The sequence below is a fragment of the Mustela putorius genome, unplaced genomic scaffold (assembly GCF_011764305.1).
Source record: "Mustela putorius furo isolate JIRA1106 unplaced genomic scaffold, ASM1176430v1.1 tig00000430_pilon_pilon_pilon, whole genome shotgun sequence".
NCBI lineage: Eukaryota > Metazoa > Chordata > Mammalia > Carnivora > Mustelidae > Mustela > Mustela putorius.
The window spans coordinates 4,564,539-4,583,717 of record NW_025421377.1 but is presented as its reverse complement, the minus strand read 5'-3'; the positions used below and the strand labels follow the sequence as shown (position 1 = coordinate 4,583,717).

The following is a 19,179-nucleotide window of genomic DNA, read 5'->3' as shown; positions in this document are numbered from 1 at the left end:
AGGGTATTACTGTATAGTGAGGGATGTTACCTAGAGTTATTGTGGTGATCGTTTCACAATGTATACAAATATCTCAGCATTGTGTTATACATCTAAAATTAATACAATGATATACATCAATTATACCTCCATAAAAAAACAAACAAGAAAGGCTTGCCTATAAGTGGAAGTAAACACTTGACCAAGGGGCAGCGTTCGGTAGATGGTTGTTGCCCGGTTCTTTCGGATGAAAGGAGATAACGTGAACCCCACCGAGAAGGCAGAACCTACTAGGTGTCGGGACTCCGAGTGAGGCGGGAGTCCCCGAGAGCCGGATCTCAGCCTGAGCAGCTGCGGGGGGGGGGGGCGCTGATGTCACCCCCAGAGAAAGGAACCGCAGCGGGGGTGGGGTGCGCTCGCAGAGGGGCGGAGCCAGAGGAGGAAGACGCGGCCCGGGCAGCTGCGCAGGAGGCGAGGACCGGGCGGCGGGGAGAGAGGAGCGGGGAGCCGGCGGCCGCGGGGCGCGGGAGGCGGGAGCAGTCCGGCTGCGGCGGCGGTCGCGGGAGCAGGCGGGCTCCGCGGGGCTCGGCGGGCGCCCGGGCGCGGCTGGCTCCGGATCCCTACCTGCGCAGGTGAGCCCGCCCCGGGTGACAGCTGGAGGCACGGCGAGGAGCTGGGGGCGGCGGGGGGGTTTAGAGGGGACAGCTGCTCTGCCGCTTTCCTGCGGGGGTCCTCAGGGGCGGGGGGCATCCAGAATCGTCCCTGTCAATCCCTTCTGGCCTGGCTCGAGCTCTGGCCCAGGTCCGGCAAACGTGGGGGGGGGGGGGCTCCAGGTCGTGCAGGCGGCCTGAGGCTGGAGATGAGGCGACGCCTGAGGACTGATGGCCGGCTTCCCTCCCCCGCCACCGGGAAGGGCCGCGCGACCCCCTCCGCTGTCCCTCTGAGCACGCGCCGGTCCTCGCGTCCTGCCGCAGGCCTCCCACCCCCTGCCCTGGTGTCGGCGTTCCTGCCGCCCCAACCACTGAAATAGTGGAGGGACCCCAAACCCGACCAGGGCATGGTGGAGGGAGCTGCACCCGGATGGCAAGACCCTCCCAGGAGGCTTGCTCAGATGTGGACCGGGAATTCGGTGGGTGCGAGGGGGCCTGACCACCAGAGCTGAGACCTGGTACCTTTGCTCCCTGGTTTGAGGCAGCCGCCTAATGCCAAGATGATCTAATTTGGCTTTAGGTCAGCAAAAACTTCCTGAAGCTCGTCAAGAAATAGGGTCGATCTAGTAAAGTTGCCCTTTACTGCTCATCGTGGCCATTGTTGGTAGAGGTGGGGTTGGGAGGGTTCATGATCCACCTGGAAACATGCCCGATATTGCTAAATCACTTTTCTGAGCCATGTGGTACCAATAATTCGTTCTCTCCTTTGGGAACCCGCCCCACGCCTTATCAACTATTCCTTCTCAGTCATTTCCTTAGCCTGTTTTGTTTCCTTTTTTCTTCTCTTGTTGGTATTCCCTTAGCCTCGTCGTTCACATTTTCCAAGACTCTTTATAGACAACTTTATTCGTTTCTTGCTTTACCTCTCATCTTTATGGCAGCTGCTCCCAAATTCCTGTGCCCTGCGTATCCCTATTCTGTAACTCCAGAACCAAATTATCAAATATTCTCATTCCTACTGGCTAATCCCAGTGTATGCCCCCACAAGCACCAAATCCCACATTTCCAAACTCAAATTCAAGACCTTCCTCAAGGTCTTGGTTCGGGTCCCCTCAGTTCTTCGGCTGGACCTTCCAAACTGGTTTTCCTGACTCCGAGTCCATCCATCCCTTGAAAACTCAACAGTCTTAGTCTTTGGTGTCTTCAGAACTAACCCGAGAGAATAGAACTTTCTTCCTCTCCTTTCTTAGTACCCTGTATACCCGTAAAGGAGCCCTTTGCATGTTGGAGAGCTGCTGACTTGTCTGTCTTCCCCTTTAGACCAGGAGCTCCTTCAACACCAATTTTTGTCTTCCCCTAGCCTGGCACATAGTAGACACTCAATAAATATTTCTTATAGTTAGTGACCTTGTAATGAATTGAAACCTTTTGTAGTAAAACTTTTAAGTAGTAAAACTGTGCGTGGTGTGTCATTTCACTCCAACCTAAATCCTAATTGTCCCCCTAGTGAGTTAATTTGTGTGTGTGTTGGTGGGGAAGGAGCATTACAACATGAGTCTGCAGGTGGTTGGAGACTAAGAGTAATGACAAAATGAAAGTAAGTTTTCCAAATTGCTGAGCTGATGCTAAGGGTGTTTTTAAGGTTGATCTCAAATTCAGCCGTAGTGACTGGATGGTGACCTTCTTTCCTTAGACATCGAGTCAACGAGTAAGCTGAGCACATTCAACTAGAAGAGAATCAAAGAGAGAGTCATCATGGCTTCAGTGTCTACTCACGGAAACCAAGATAAAGGCCACCATTTGCCACCACCAAGCAAGCAGGTATATTTTTAATTCAGAAGTCTGCCAACTGAAGAGGACCATCACCTAGGACTTTCCTTAAACCTCATCCTTGAGCAGTCGGTCTTACTGTGTTCAATCTGGCACTTTGCTGGATGGGTTCAGAGACAATGGGATGGGACAGGAAAGTTTTGTTTTGTTTTGTTTTGTTTTTTTAGCTTTCTTGAAAAGGAGCCTTTTAAAATTTTATTTATAAAATCCTTTCTTTTCTCTTTCCTGTTGAGAATCCAGCCTACCTAACTCTTATGCAGGCTGTCAGTGACTGAAGAATTTGCCTTTGGCAGAGCAGCTCTCTTAATTGAATCTAACAGAATGATACATCATGCTTGTTTTTACATTTTGTTGCCCAGGCTAGCCATAGGAAGTATATATGCTGCTGACAGGTGTTCCTTAACTACTCAAGTAGCATTCAGCTTGAGAACCGTGGCTTTAACAGGGGCACAGTCTTGCAAAGGGTGAAGAATGCATATTGTATGTTTCGGGGACACATACATGAAGCAAAAAGAAAGTATTTTGGTGGGTAAATGGAGTTCATGTTCTCTAGCATCAACTTTTCCAGCTAAAAATGGTTTCATGAAGGAGGGGATGTTTAAGGAGCGAAGTTTAGGAGAGGCAAACAGACAAATGGTATCAAGTCACAAGGAAAATGTAGACACCCAAGTTGCCTCTGTGAAATAGAGAGCCATGAAACATGTATGACTATACAAGAAAGGATCACCAGAGCTCCTCTGGGGAGACAGTGCAGAAGCATCAGTCTTGACAGCAGAACTCATAGCGGCTGTAGTGGTCAGGGTTCCTGACCCCAGATGTGGAGATATATGGTGTGTTTGAGGCAGACGAGGAAGGGAAGTGTTCCCTACCTTTGCCGCAGCCACTGGCAGAACCAAGAAGAGATATTGACACAGGGATAAGGAGTGCTTGCTGAGCAACTAAGGTAAGTGGAGAGGGGGAACAGCTCCTCTCACCGCCATGACTCACCCTGACCGCTATCATCTGGCCGCTGTGCTGTGGGGAGTTGTAAAGAAAGAAAATGGAGGTCTACCTACTTGAGCTATTTGTAGAACTCTGAAGGCACAGATGCCACAGGGTCCTTCACCTTATCATCATGCATATAAAGTGCTTGGCACAGTGCATGGCCCATGGGAAAGTGCTCAAGAAATGGTGACCATCATCCTCATTGACATCTACTACAAAGAGTCCAAAAAGGAACATTGGCAAAATCAGCAAGGGAAGACTCAGAAGCCAAAGAGCTGCACTTCAAGAAAAACACTGAATATCCAAGCAGTAAATGGCAGAGGTCCTACATAAATAATTCACAAACAAGGAAATACAAGTGTGACTTGTACAGCAAGGGAAAAATTAAATAGAATTTGTTTAAAAAATGAATGAACCACCCAGAGATGGATAAAATTATTTTCAAATCACATATCTGATAAAGGTCTAGTATTCACAATATACAAAGAGCTCTGACAACTCAACAACAAAAAGACAGCCCAATTTTTTTAAAAAAATGGACAAAGGACTTAAATCAGTATTTCTCCAAGGAAAATATGTGAATGGCCAACAAGCAAATGAATAGATGATCAATGTCATTGGTCATTAGGGAAATGCAAATCAAAACCACAATGAAATACCATTTCACAATCACTAGCATGACCATAATTCAAAACAGAAACAATTTTGTTTATTTACCTTAAATTAACTAAATAAGTTATATTTTAAAAAATTTAATGTGCTAATTTGGAAAGGAACAGAAACAAAAGAGAAAACGAGAAGTGTTGACAAGAATGTGGAAAGACTAGATCTCTCATACTCTGTTGGTGGGATTGTACAACGGTGCAGCTGCTGTGGAAAACAATCTGGCAGTTCCTCAACAAATTAATCATAGAATTACCGTACGGCCCAGCAGAATTGAGAACAGATGTTCAAACAAAACTCACACATCCACGTTCAGAGCAGCTCTACTCACAACAGCCAAAAGATAGAAATGACCCAAATACCCATCAGTAGGTGGCTGGATAAACAAAATGTGGTATATCCATACAATGGAATATTCTAGAGCCACAAAAAGGAAATGAATTACTGACACGTGCTCCAGCATGGATGAACCATGAAAACATCATGCAAAGGGAGAGAAGACAGCCATGAAAGGAAACATAGTGTATGATGGCACTTACGTATCCATAGAGACTAAAAACAAATTCATGATTGCCAGGCACCTAAGGGTTGGGGGGAAGCAGGGAATGAGGAGAGGCTCTTTAATGAGTATACAGTTTCCTTTTGGGATGACAAGAAACTTATGGAACTAGACTGGGGTCGTGGCTGTACAGCATTGTGGGTGTCCTTAGTGCGTGGATTGTGTACTTTAAAATGACAAATACTAGGTTTTGTGTCTTTTACCACAATGAAAAAGTATGGAGCCTCTGTATAACCCAAGATGACAACCGAGGTTTGCTGAGGGATTGCTTCAACATGCGAGGAGAAGGGCATTGGGGCTGAAAAATATGTAGATTCTCAAACACATTAGTTATCAGAGAAATGCAGGTAAGAATAAAATAACTGTGTTGTACTTAGACTATCAACATTTAGAAAAGTGGAGAATGCCAGATGTTCCAAAGTCTGTTCTTTACTCTAACCTGCTTCGAATCCAGCTTAACTAGCTCTCAGGTAAGCTCTGCAGACACAGAGGAACATTCAGGAATTGTTGGTATGAGTCGATACTGATGCAGTCATCGGGGAGAGAACTCCAGTAAGACTCTGCAATTGGGAATACACGTGTCCTCTATTTTTACTTCTAGGTATCTCTCTACAGATGTTCTCACAGGAGACTGTAAGGAGACATGCTGGAGAATTCGTCAGCAGTTAGAACAGTAACAGCGACGAGAACAGTTAGAACAGTGACCTAACAGCAGTTAGATCTTAAGCGCATCGAGCTGAGTTGAAAACATTTTTTGAGTAATATTAAATATATAAAACAATGCCATTGGCATGAAAGAGATGTCCGTACCCGCAACAATGACCATTGTACAACAATGCATATCAACAAATGAGCCCCATTAAACCCCAGAATGGCAGTGATGGGCAGGGGAGAAAAGGAACGGAGAAGGTAGGCAAGCACGAGTGAATAATACATGAGCGCAAAAGGGGGAGGGTCTTAAATGGTGGGAGTTAGTCCAGATTGTAGCGTATTGATAGGATAAAAAGAATACTATGGATCTAGTAAAAAATGATCATGTCAACCACGTCAGTATTTCCACCAGAAATTATGTGCAGACCACTCACAAACGTGTAAAAGAACCTGTTAAGACAGAAAGTAGAGGGGCACCTGGGTGGCTCAGTGGGTTAAGCCTCTGCCTTCAGCTCAGGTCATGATCTCAGGGTCCTGGGATCAAGCCCTGCATTGGGCTCTCTGCTCAGCATGAAGCCTGCTTCATCCTCTCTCTCTCTCTCTGCCTGCCTCTCCGCCTACTTGTGATCTGTCTGTCAAATAAATAAATAAAATCTTAAAAAAAAAAAAAAAAAGACAGAAAATAGATTAGTCAGGGCACCTGGGTGGTCAGTCCTTAAGCGTCTGCCTTCTGTTCCTGGGATGGAGCCCCTCATGGCATCGGGCTCCCTGCTCTGTGGGAAGCCTGCTTTTCCCTCTCCCACTCCCCCTGCTTGTGCTCCCTCTCTTGCTGTGTCTCTCTCTGTCAAATAAATAAATAAAATCTTTAAAAAAGAAAGAAAGAGTAGACAAATAAAAAGCAGTCTGTTGAGGAGTTCATGGCCTTAAAATGCCAACAGAAGTAGAAATAGGTGAATCGGAATGCCCGATCTATAAATAACTATGCAGTCCCCTGCTCTTAGAGGGATCCCGGATACATAAACATCGTGCCCGAGGGGACATCTCTTCTTCACCCAGGAGGCAATACTGAGTTGGGTCCTAAGGATGCCGGGCAGGCAAGGGGGGCGAGAAGCCTTGCAGGGAGAGTGAGCCGCGTGAACAGAGAACTGGAGGTTGGAAAGAAACTCGGGTCTCGGCGGTCATTCATTCTGACCAGATATCCATTCCGTGCTTGAGTCAGTGAATCACTCTGCTTCTCCCGCTAGGATTCTTTCCTTGCCTAAACCCGTCCAGCGTTCAGGGTTGGAAGGTACTGGCTGAGACCGGTCATGACTGCTGGCAGCCACACAGCACACACTCTGGGTGACCCGAGTCCAGAGTCCTCCCTGCGCTCCTCTAGGGAAAACTGCACAGGCTTTGCTCATGATTCCGGTCAACTCACCACACAACTTTCCTTACAGAGTCTGTTGTTTTGTCCGAAATCAAAACTGCACATCCACAGGGGAGAGATTTCGAAGATTATCCGAGAATGTCAAGAAGAAAGCTTCTGGAAGAGAGGTAATTGCTCCCCTCTTAATCTTCGTTAACATGGTATTTGCCACAATAAACGAACCTCGGTGTCCCATTAGAACCATGGTAATGACTCACTTTTGAGCAGGGACTTTGTAGGTCCTCCTGCCAGGCCTGCCTTATGTAAGACGAGGGTGTGAATTCACACTGTGTATTCAAGTCTCTTCCAATTTAAAAAATTCATGATTTGCCATTTGAAAATGTCATGATGGAGCCTATAGATCTAGTCCCAGTGTTTTACAGCATTGGGATAATGTATACTTTAAAATATGCATCTTGATTTCTAAGATCAGCCAAGTTCAGTGTCAAAGGATCGGAAAGAAACACTTTAGAACTTGATATTCATAATACATTGTTATGATTATTGACTGTGCTCCTAGAAATGCATGGGGTGGGTGTGTGTGTGGGTGGGTGTGTGTGTGTGTTTTATAGCCAATGAATCAGTAACTTAAGGGAGCACTAGAAGATTAACATTTCAGTATGACCCATTCATCTACCATCAGGTAGATAGGAATGGAGAAATCGGTAGCTCTTCGATTTTTCTGTATTGCTAGGAAGAGCTAGATGTTTATCTGCGCTCTCTGCTCTTAGAAGTGTTGCATTTTGATAGAACTAGAAACTGCCTTTGCCAGACTAACTTGCCTGTCTCAAAAATCATAGCTCAACATCACCCATGTTTAACACGGTACGATCATCTTGTCATCTTCAGAAAATAGACCTCCCCAAATTGTGCAGCAAAGTATCACTCAAGACAAAAAGCTAGGAAGGGTCCTAGGTGGGGTATGACGGAGTTTATAGGGTTTTTTGAATTTTACATGGGATTAAAAATTTCCAAAGCCACAGCTTAAAGCAAACTCCCCAGTTCAACAGCTAAGCAGGCACACACGCTGGGATGCCTTTGTTCTAGGTCATGCTCCGAATCTGGTGCAGGGGGTGGGGGGGGGGGTGCTCTAAAAGCAGATGGGCAGGGAGGGAGTAGCATGGGGTTAGGTTTTATCCCCTTCTTGCTGGGCTTCAGGTTGAAGGACTGGGGCAGATCTCAAGAAAATTCTGCCTGCGGCATTTAATAAATATTTGTTGAAGAAGTGAAATAACAAATGACTGAAAACTCGCTGCCCAGCGTATTACATGGAACACTGGGTGTGGTACATAAACAATGCATTCTGGTACACTGAAAAGAAATTTAAAAACAAAAACAAAAAGAACTCGTTGCCCAGGTAGATAAGAGAAAAAAAAATCCCAGACTAATTTCCTATGACTTCTGGATCGGGTGCCAAGCTTGGAAATAGCGATAACGAAAGACATTTTGCTTTTACAGCTTTGCCTTTCTCTCTTGTGAGCATGCTTGCCACCCAAGGACTAGTCCACCAAGGTAAGATTCTAGATCTATTGAACAACTAAACTTAAGAAAGCCCAGTTTTCACTGGCCCTTCTGGCAGCTTCTTGGCACTTGGCCTTTGTTTTTTGGTGAGGGATTTATTTAGGCCGGTCTTTGCTAATTTTCAGACTAAGTCCCCCCGTCTCCAGGCTGAGTGTCTATAGTAGGTTACATGGCAAAGGGAAATTAAGGTTGCAAGTGGACTGAAAGGGTGTTCATCAGCTGACCTTAAAATAGAGAGATCATTCTGGATTATCTGGATGGGCCCGGTGTAATCAAGAGGCTCATGAAAAATGCAGGAGTGGATTAGAAGGCAGAGCAGAGGGGTGGCAGCGGGAGAAGGGCTTGGTTCAGCAGCGCTGGCTGTGAAGACAGAGGCGGGGCCCGTGAGCCGGCGGACGTGGCTGCCTCTAGAAGCTGGAAAGGCAAGAAACCCTGGAGCCTCGGAGAAGAAGGCAGCTCTGCCGATACCTTGATGTTAGCCCAAGACCATGGTCTGAATTCACATGGTGAACTCTTTAACACCCCATGCAGTGGTATTGGGGGATGGGGTCTTTAGCAGGGAGATAGAGCCCTCAGGAAGGGGCTTAGTGGCCTTGGAAAAGAGATCCCACAGAGCTCCTAGCTCCTGCCATCCCCTGATGACACAGCAAGAAGTCTGCAACCCCAAAAGTGGACCCTCACCCAACCATGCTGGCACCTGACCTTGGACTTCAGCTTGCAGAACTGAGAAATGAGTTTCCGTTGTTTATAACCCCTCCTCCCAGGGAGGGGAGGCAACAAGAAGACACTCCTGCCATATTTTGGTATGGCCACCCCCATGGACCGAGTCACCTAGGGAGACTCGTTTTGAGCTTCTGACCTCCAGTACTGTAAAGGAACAAATTTGTGTTGCTTTAAACCACTAAGTTTGTGGTAACGTGTCAGAGCCCAGGAAACCAATGCTGTGCCTTTCTGTGCGCGGGAGTCCCTGTGTTTCGCTCAGGCTCTGCTACGGTTAGACAGAGTATCTCCTTCAGCAGCGGGTTCCAGAAAAGGAGATATGTGGCACAGAACTCCACCAGCGTGCTGGCACCCTGTCCAATCTGAACAACAGACCCAGAAACTAGGAGCGCCCAGCATCTCCCCAGAGAGCCTCTCCCTGACTCTTAGAGTTTTCCACATTTCCCATCTAACGCTCTTCTTTCTTCTTATTTCCATCTAACGAGAGCACCTTTAGGCCCTGCTTGGGCCCCAGACAACAAGAAGGCACTTGACTTTGTTGAAGCTGTACTGAACACTATACTGAACACTGCTGATCACCAGGACTTTAAAAAGAGTATTGTACCCAGCAAACAACGTGAGAGAAAATGTTCTGGTTCTTTCTGGGGTCTCAAAGACCATATAGGTCATACGTCTAGGAGAATCCCATCTCACTCAGTGTTACTCTTGTCTTTGAAGTTGATTTATTAAATATGATTTCATTTTTTAAAGATTTATTATTTATTTTAGAGAAAGAGATCACAAGTGGGGAGATAGGGAGAGGGAGAGACATCCTCAAGCAGACTCCCCACTGAGCATTGAGCCTGACATGGAGCTGGATTCCAGGACCTTAAGATCATGATCTGAGCCAAAACCAAGAGTTGGCCACCCAACTGACCAAGCCATCCAGGCACCCCTGATTTCACTTTTATAACTTGAAGATAGCCTTTTTATAGAAATGTGTTCATCAATCGGTAGCATGCATTTGTCAGACCATTTCTTTTCTTTTTTTTTAAGATTTTATTTATTTATTTATTTATTTATTTATTTGAGAGAGAGAGAGAGAGAGAGGGAGAGTAGGCAGAGAGGCAGGCAGAGAGAGAGGGGGAAGCAGGCTCCCTGCTGAGCAGATATCCTGATGTGGGGCTCAATCCCAGGACCCTGCGATCATGACCTGAGCAGAAGGCAGAGGCTTAAACCACTGAGCCACCCAGTCAGCCACCCTGTCAGACCATTTCTAACAACAAAAAAATATGGCCACCATATCTATAGGGATTATGTTTTATTGACACTAAATTGCTTAAAATCTACAGTCTCCCACATGTGTGCAAATATACTTTTCCAGGTTTGGGTATTAGTTTTCTGTGGCTGCTGTAATAAATTACCACAAGCATAGTGGCCTAAAGCAATACAAATTTTTTAATCTCAAGTTTCGGAGGTTGGAAATCTAAAACAAGTCTCGGTGGGCAGAAATCAAAGTGCCAGCAATGCTAGCTTCCTTGGGATTCGGGGGAGGTTGGTCTGGGCCTTCCGTTCCCTTTCCAGCTTCTGGAGACCACCCACAATCCCTGGCTCATGGCCCCTTCCTCTGTCTGCAAAGCCAGCAACACTGAGGCAAATTCTTGTCATTCTGCCGTCTCTCTGGTTTGTCTCTGAATCCCTCTTCCACATTCAGGATGATTATATCTTGATTACATCGGGTCCACCCAAATGATCCAGGATAATCTTCCTATTTTAAAGTTATCTGGGGACACCTGGGTGGCTCAGTCAGTTGGGCGTCTGCCTTCAGCTTGGGTCATGATCCCAGAGTCCTGGGATCAAGTCCTGATCAGCGGGGAGCCTGCTTCTCCCTCTGCCTGCTGCTCCTTCTGCTTGTGCTCTCTCTCTCTCTGACAAATAAATAAAATATTAAAAAAAATAAATAAAAATGAAATGATCTAATTAGCAGCCTTAACTCCATTTTCTTCATAGTTTTCAGGGATTGGGATGTGGACATGTTTAGGAGACCATAACTCTGCCTACCACAGATTTTAATGTTTTCATGTAAAAATTATGATCGACAGGCTATGAATCTCTAAACTGAAACTTTGTGTTCAGTTACTTAAAAGGAGGAGGAGGCGATGCCTAATTGCTTGGAACTATGTTGTTAGTTCTGCCTTTGTCTGGATAGCTTTTTTTTTTTTTTTTTAAAGATTTTATTTTTTAGGAATTTCCACACCCCGCATGGGGCTCAAACTTAAAACCCCGGGATCAAGAGTTGCATGCTCCACGGACTGTGCCAACCTGGAGCCATGCCTTGATATCTCTATTTATTTATTAAAATTTTACTTATTTAGAGAGAGACCACGTGACTGTGAGAGAGCACGAGTGGGGGAGGGGCAGTGGGTGATGGAGAGAATCCCAAGCTGACTCTGCTGACCAGGGGGCCTGACATGGGCCTTGATCTCACGACCCTGAGCTCATGACCTGAACAGAAACCAAAAGGTGGACTGCAGCCAGCCGAGCCACCCAGATGCCCCCCTGCTCGCCCCCTCACCTTGGTATCTTTAAATCACTCTTGAATTTTCTGTTTCATATTCTTTTTCTACACATTTTGGCAATCTGCCAAAAAAGGTGGTTTGAGAGTTAAGTTCCATCAAGGACTGACTTTTAACTCTTTAAAAACCTTCTCTTTAGATTGAGAATCTACGCATATTTTAAACATTGAAGTTTTCTTTATACTTTATAAATCTGAGTAAGTTATAAAATGAAATAATAATGTATTTCTGTATTGTTCCTTAGGTTATTTAGCATCTAACCCAAAATTTGGATCATTGCCCAAAGTTGCACGTAAGTTATAGAAGTTAAAAAAAAACAAATTCTTTTTTTTTTTTTTAAGGATGTTTATAGCAACTGGATATATGGATTTTCAGGCCAATGAAATTGCGTGTGTTGACACTCTGAAAAATCGGTCTCCATGTTTTTGTCTCTTTGCATTTCTTAGTTCCTGCAGCACTTTCTGGTATAAGGCTGGGCAGTAGGGACCCCACCTTCGACAGGCCTCTTTAAAGCCTGGACCAAAGAGAGACCAACAACAGAGCCTCTGAATGATAGAGCCATTAAGGTTTTGAATTTTCTTCTTTTGGCCAGCTTTTTCAAAATATCTTGTATGATGGACCTAGCCAATGAATACTTTTCAAAAAGCAGGGACTTTCTAATACTACATTAACCACAAACGTGGGGGCTTGTCTTATTCCACTCATTATACATAGACCTGTTAGGTAAAAAGAGGATGCAGTCCAGTGTGTGGGCTGAAACCCCATTCCCAGCAAGAAGAGCAGGTTGAGGGTTTCTCCTAGGGAGGTTCCCTCTGCCTTGTGACCGCTCCTCCTGGCTGGCAAGATGGGTCATGGCTCCCCCTTCTCTAACCCATTGAGAGAGTTAAGGGGATTTCCTGCCAAGGAGTTTGGAAGCTACCTATAGCCACAACCCAAACCCCTCCCCTTCCTTCTGTGGTGGCCTCAGACATTCATTCGCCCACTGGGCCTCCCTCTGGCTGCCAGTCTCTGAGACAGCACCTTCTCTCCCTCTATCCCGGCCCTTCTACGACCAGCTCAAAACTGAGGAGATCAGAAAGTCTCCATTTCCCAATCCTGCTCTTTAATGGGAGATTCACTGGCAGAGATTTTGTTTGTTGATTTATCGTGGTACTTTTCACGTAAAAATTACTACGGTTCACGTAGAAAGTTCTAGAAGATCATTAATGGAGGAGATTCTGAACTTTTCAATGATCTGTCCTAACCTGCTTTTACAGTTGCAGGTGTCTTGGGATTTGCCCTTGGAAAGGCGTCATACATACGAGTATGCCAGAGTAAATTCCATTCCTTTGAAGACCAGCTACGTGGGGCTGGTTTTGGTCCAGGGCATAACAGGTTTGTAACTTTTTAAAAAAATGTTATTCAGTTCTTATTTTTAATCCCAGTACAGTTAACATACAGTGTTCTGTTAGTTCTGGGTGTGCAATCTAGTGATGGTCGGTGCTCATCATGACAAGCGTCCTCTTCCTCCCCATCCCCTGTTTCGCCCATCCCCCACCGCCTCCCCTCTGGTGACCATCTGTTTGTTCTCTAGAGCTGAGAGTGTTTCTTGGTTTGTCTCTCTCTCTCTCTCTCTTTTTCCTTTTGTTCATTTGTTTTGTTTCTTAAATTCCACATATGGGTGAAACCCTATGGCCTTTTCTCTGACTGACTTGCTTTGCTCAGCATAATACGCTCTCACTCCATCCATGTTGTTGCAACAGGTTTGTGATCTTTTTGATTGAGGGATTGTAAAGAAAGGACTTACAACAAGTTCAACGAAGGCCTTTTCACCACTTATAATAGTAAACAATTATCTAAGTATCCATATATTGGGGAAAAAAAACCTCTTTAACTCTCCAGTTTTGAGTTGTTGCTATTCAATTTCAATAATAATTATTTATTACTCAACTTACTCAAATAATTACCTATTTCATTTGCTCAACATTTCATGAGCACCTACTGCATTCAAGGCGATGTGTAGTGGAAAGAATGCCATCATCAGCAGACATGGCATCTACCATCACAGGGCCACACACAACGGGAACAGGTTACTCTGCTGCAGGACTTCTCAGAACCCTTTTAGGTTAATGTGTATCATGATTCCTATTCAGAGGTGTGAGCTCCATTAAGGACACATAAGGTGTCCTTAAGTCCAGAGCCCTGGACTTAACGACATTCCCTCTGCATTTCGAGTACCTGTTCGAAACCAGTTCTACCACTTACAAAGCTGGCTAACCTTGGACGAGTTTCTCACACTTTCTCATCTGCACTTTTCTCCTCTATAGAAAATGGTGATCAGAACTGTTTTCATGACATATTGTAAGGAATAGAAATGATTATTTAGGACAGTAAGTGCTCAGTGTATAATAGCTATTTAGAAATACCTATATATTTAGAGCTATATATATATAGCTATATATAGAGAGAATATTTATAGGACTAGTGGTGGGGACACATTTCTCCAAAGACCCTCACTTGTTACAGTGGATTCTATTCTAGAGGCAACATGAAAACAATGGGCATGAAGATCATTATAGGCCCTTTCGGGGGGATGAAATTCTGGGAGTCTCTCACCAAGAAACAGCTCCTGTTTTTCATTTAAAAAAATAAGACTTGTGAACTTTAATGTAGATGATGTCTCTTAGGGGATATCTGGGTGGCTCAGTTGGTTAAGCATCGGACTCTCGATTTCGGCTCAGATCATGATCTCAGGATCGTGGGATCAAGTCCCGCACTGGGCTCATGCACTGCATGGAGTCTGCTTGAGATTCTTTCCCTCCCTCTCCCTCTGCCCTTTCCCCACTGCTCGAGCTCTCTCTGTCTCAAAAGAAAAGAAAGACAAAAAGAAAAGTCTCTCGGCAATGTTGTCTTAAGACTAGACCTTGCAGTGTCAAACCACAAACTTCTGTTTTTGCCTCCATTCTAGGCACTGCCTGCTCACCTGTGAGGAATGCAAAATTAAGCATGGATTACATGAGAAGGGAAGTTCGCAGCCTTCCGCTTCCTAAACTTCTATCTATGGCTTTTGATGTTTCTCAAACCTCTGAATTTGTACACATTTAAAATTTCCAGTGTACTTTAAAATAATATACGTAGAGTGGAACAGAAACATTGTGATTTCTCGCACTCTTTTGAAATGCTTTCTGGGGAAGATTCCCAGTTGACTCGAGCAGTATGTGTTTGTCTGTTTAAGAACATGTCCCGAGCACTCACACACGGAACAAGGAATTATGTGGCATTCCGTAACTTACAGCTAAGTTAAAAGATCTGAGAGTCTTCTCTCATCCATTCCTTCACTCCGCATTTGTTCAGGGTTTTAAGATCTCTGATAGAGGATGAGAATGAGTGTTGAGGAACTTGGGAAGTCATGCCCCACCCAAAACCAATGTCTACAGAGGTAGAAACAAAGGGCATGGAGGAGTGTGTCTTGCAGACTTGGGAAGTGCTTTCTAAAATAGAGGGACCAAAATTTTTAATTTAGTAAAAAAATATCTCCCTTGAAAGAGTCATAATCTGAATCTGCTGTCCTTTCCGTGATCCAGGTCACTTCAGGCCTGGTCAGTGGTGAAGTTTCGGAAAAGCTTTACGTTACTTTACGTTACGTTACGTTATGTTACTTACTTTACGTTACGAAAAATCTTTAGGTCACTTGTTTAGCTAATGGGGTCATGCTCACGGTCAACACTGGAGAACTATGTTCTGTATACTGCTCGTGGCTTGTATATAAATACATACGACTTTCCAACCTGCCTCTCCTCTCCCAAGGAACAGTTTGTTTATGGCAATAATCACTGGAAGAATTAATTCATGGAATGGTAAACTTCAGAGCTTAGAAGCAGCCAGTCCAACCCCAGGAGGTGGATTCCTATCCTCCTACCAGATTTTTTGCATGAAAAAAACGACCAACCACCCAACCTCTTCCAATGGGGACCTTGTGTTTTATGGCAAGTTGTCTGAGCCCTACATAAAAATTTCCCTCGCGTCTTTGCATTTTCTCTGGGAAATGCTTTATGTATGTGATCATTTATATATTGGGCGTGTGTGTGTGTGTGTACATGTTTGTATTTTACTTAATACATCTTAAAACCCATACCGTGGAGGGAAAAAGGGAAATCTCATCAGAAGCTAAGAATTGATATAAAATATTTTATTTTAAATATCAAAAATATTTGTGAGTTCTTATTTTTACATGAACTTAAGGGTCTGAAATGGAGTGATTTTGACTTCGTCTCCTGGCTATTACATAGCATGGTCTTTCAGTAGAGAAAGTGCTGTTTCTGTCCATCCGAGCACAGAGCCAACATCCTGGCTTCAAGGATGCACTTAAACTCCTGGTTTCCGACAACTAGCAATTTGACTCTTTGTTCTCTCAGTGACTGGCAACAATTCAGAATGAGACACATTTATTTCCTGCGTGCCAGAAACTGATTTCCCAGGGATCAGAACATCTTCACATCACTAAGCACAGCGAGTCGATGTTGAAATCAGTCTTGGGGTACTGGGGAAAAAACAAAAACAACGAATTATTGGTGAAAAGGCCCATTGTTTTCACAGCTGACATCTTCATCACTCTTCTGAATCCATTTGGATTTATGATTTGGGCTCTCTGCTTTTCGCAGGCAGGTAACTTACTCACTGAGACAGTTTATCACAGTGATCTTTCCTTTCACAGTGTGAAAGGAAATCAATAGAGAAAAAACTGGAAGGTCACTGAAGAAATCTCCAAATTTTTGCTGCATTCTCTATCGCTTATGTTAGGAAGCGCGTGTCTGAGGCAGAATGTCTGTTTCTTGTAGGAGGATGTGTCCAAGGAGTGGCATTTGTCTTTCAGCATTTAGAAGTTATCAGCACTCCTCAGCACCCTGGTCATTAGCTTGTGAAAGCAGCACTTTCATGATTTAAAAAAAAAAAAAAAAAAATATATATATATATATATATATTTACACACACACACATACACACTGTATATAATACTTATATATTTTTTAAAATTCTCACTTAGCAAAGACATTCTCAGGGTCAACTGTGGGTGGCTCAGTCGGTTAGACATCTGCCTTCGGCTAAGGTCATGGTCTCAGTGTCCTGGGATCCAGCCCCACGTTGGACTCCCTGCTCAGCAGGGAGTCTGCTTCTCCCTCTCCCTCTGCCCCTCTGCCTGCTTCTCTGTCAAATAAGTAACATCTTTTTAAAAATTATATTCTCGAAAAAAATTATGTTCTCTTCCCTTGCTGTCAGAATAGATGACTTATCTATTTTCTGCTAATATTATGAAAGTAATAAGATTTATCTTGAGTGACTTGATTAATGAAAATGTCAGGTAGACAATTTTCTTGATATTCAAATAATGCAATCTGTTAACTGACAAAATTTCTCCACTTTATTTTTTAAGATTTTATTTGTTTGTCAGAGAGAGAGAGAGCACAAGCAGGGGGAGTGGCAGGCAGAGGGAGAAGCAGGCTCCCTGTTGAGCAAGGAACCCGGTAGGCAGGACTCGATCCCAGGACCCTGGTTGGGATCTGAACTGAACCTGAGCTGAACGCAGATGCTTAACCGACTGAGCCACCCAGGCATCCCAGATATTTTCCACCTTAGAACTCAACTGCAGAATTCGATTTCATTGACATTGAAAGTTTGCAGAGATTTCAGTGATTAACCCAGAGGCAGTAAAGCCCAGTCCCAGACAGAGAACAGAACTGGGTGAATCTGGGCGGGGGTGGGGGGCAATGCCAAACACTGGTATAGCATTCACTTCCCACACACACAAATATGTGGGCCCACTGTTGCCAAATCTTCCAGCTTTTGAGAACAAATAAGCACAGGTTTTTATGTGAGACATCCTAGTTTTTGTGTGTTCATCCTTTCATATATTCAATGACTGTGCTCCCAGTCTGCGCCTACACACTCTCCTAGATCCTGGAAATGGAGGAGTGAACACCACCAACAAAGCTGTTCTTATCACGAGTTTGTGGCTTGAAATCCAGTCCAACCTCCAGCCAACAGCAGGAATCCCTTCTGTGGTCTGGGCAGGTGAGATTCTAGGAGCCATGTACCTACCTTCCCTGGGGAGCAGACGTGCCTCTTCCTCTTCCTCCTCCTTCCTTCTTTTTTCTGGTCCCACCCAGCCCTACAAAATAGGATTCTTCTTCTTTCACACAGAAGCCTTTAAATATTGGGGCCCATGTGCCTCTGAGTTCTCCAGCCATTGGAGTGGGTTTCCAGCCCTGTCTCATCTGGCCTGGGACACCTTTTGGTTTTGCTATCCTCTCGAAACCAAGACTGCAAACATGGATTGACCAGTTCAGGAGAGACCCAGATTATGGGGCTTTCCATTTCCGGCACTTGACCTGCTAGCAAGGGGCCATGCGTCACGCCCCACGCTCCTCTCGAGGCTCCACGGCATACTGACACTGGGTCAGCTACACATCTGCTCTGTGCCTCCATTTTCTCATCTGTAAAATGGAAACATTTTAGGCTCTCCTGACAGGTTGTCCATGAGGATTAAATGAGCTAATCCTTACAAAATGCTTACAACAGGGCATGGCTTGAGTAATCACTCAAGGGATGTTAGCTATTACTACCACTACTACTGCTGTCAATGGAGTCCAAAGATAGGTGATTGTGCCACACGCTTGGCCTGTGCTAAGCTTTCACGACCCCCCTTGAGGTGAAGTCATCCCATTTTATGCTACACGGCCGGTCGTTCTGAACTTGTGTAACTCATTACACTCTTAGCTCTTTTTAAATTTCACGATGATCTGTCCCTTTCAATTTAAAATTTGTGATTTAACAGGTGAGTCGTGTCCATTAATCCCTTTGGTTTCTTAATGTACAGCGTTCATAGTAAGTGCCCGAAGAATCTTTATCCACTGAACGTTTGAAGGATTTGTTGTAAAATACAAACCTGGAAGAGTGGTTATGTTTATTAGAGCAATTCTCTCATCTCTAGATGCGGGTGGGGCAGGACCGAGGGTAGGAATGGGAAGGCGACCAGAGAAGGGAGGGAGAAGTTCATGATGGTGGAAAGAAATACCAAAAAGGCACTTCACTGAGTACCTCCCGAATTTTGAAAATTGGGGCTGCCACCCTAGGACTTTTGATTTGAAAGCCCAGAAATGGCTTCACTCATTAACTCGACAATTTTCAGGATCTACTATATGCAAGGTAATGAGCTAGGAGAAATAGGGGTATATTCGTACATAAGACAGTCCCTGCCGTCAAAGGAGAGAAGACAAGATCTGTAAATCAACAGCTCTACTACAATGTGATGTCTGGTCTGGGTGAGGTAGATACAAACTAAAGGCCACTAGAATTCGGATCGTAAGTGGTTACTTTGCTGCCCTTACAGATCATTTTCCTGGCCCAATTCATACTCTTTATATCCACACCTCTTGACATGCAATTTTACATTTCCTTCCCTCTGTGAGCCGGGCAAATTACCTATCTTGACCTGGTTAGTCCACATGACTTGCCTTAGGCAAGCTGTGATGCAGAAATGATGGTGTGCAGGTTCCAAACCCAAGCCTAATGAATCTTGTGTTTCCGCTTGTGTCTCTACTGTGACCATGACACAGGCCCGACCCCTAGATGTGGAGCCAATAGCCTGCACACTGCCTGCACATACCAGCTCCACCACAGCCT

At 44.6% G+C, this 19,179-nt stretch overlaps 1 protein-coding gene across 1 annotated transcript; it reads left to right on the top strand.

The window, feature by feature from the left end:
• The first annotated feature begins 424 nt into the window (after window positions 1–424).
• OCIAD2 (OCIA domain containing 2) lies at window positions 425–14,650 on the top strand. The gene is made up of 7 exons (XM_045079732.1): window positions 425–611; window positions 2,323–2,450; window positions 6,756–6,852; window positions 8,183–8,236; window positions 11,765–11,812; window positions 12,777–12,894; window positions 14,468–14,650. Exons 2-7 carry the CDS (start codon window positions 2,385–2,387, stop codon window positions 14,547–14,549), a joined length of 465 nt encoding a protein of 154 aa, XP_044935667.1. The 5' UTR covers window positions 425–611; window positions 2,323–2,384; the 3' UTR covers window positions 14,550–14,650.
• Window positions 14,651–19,179: the final 4,529 nt, after the last annotated feature.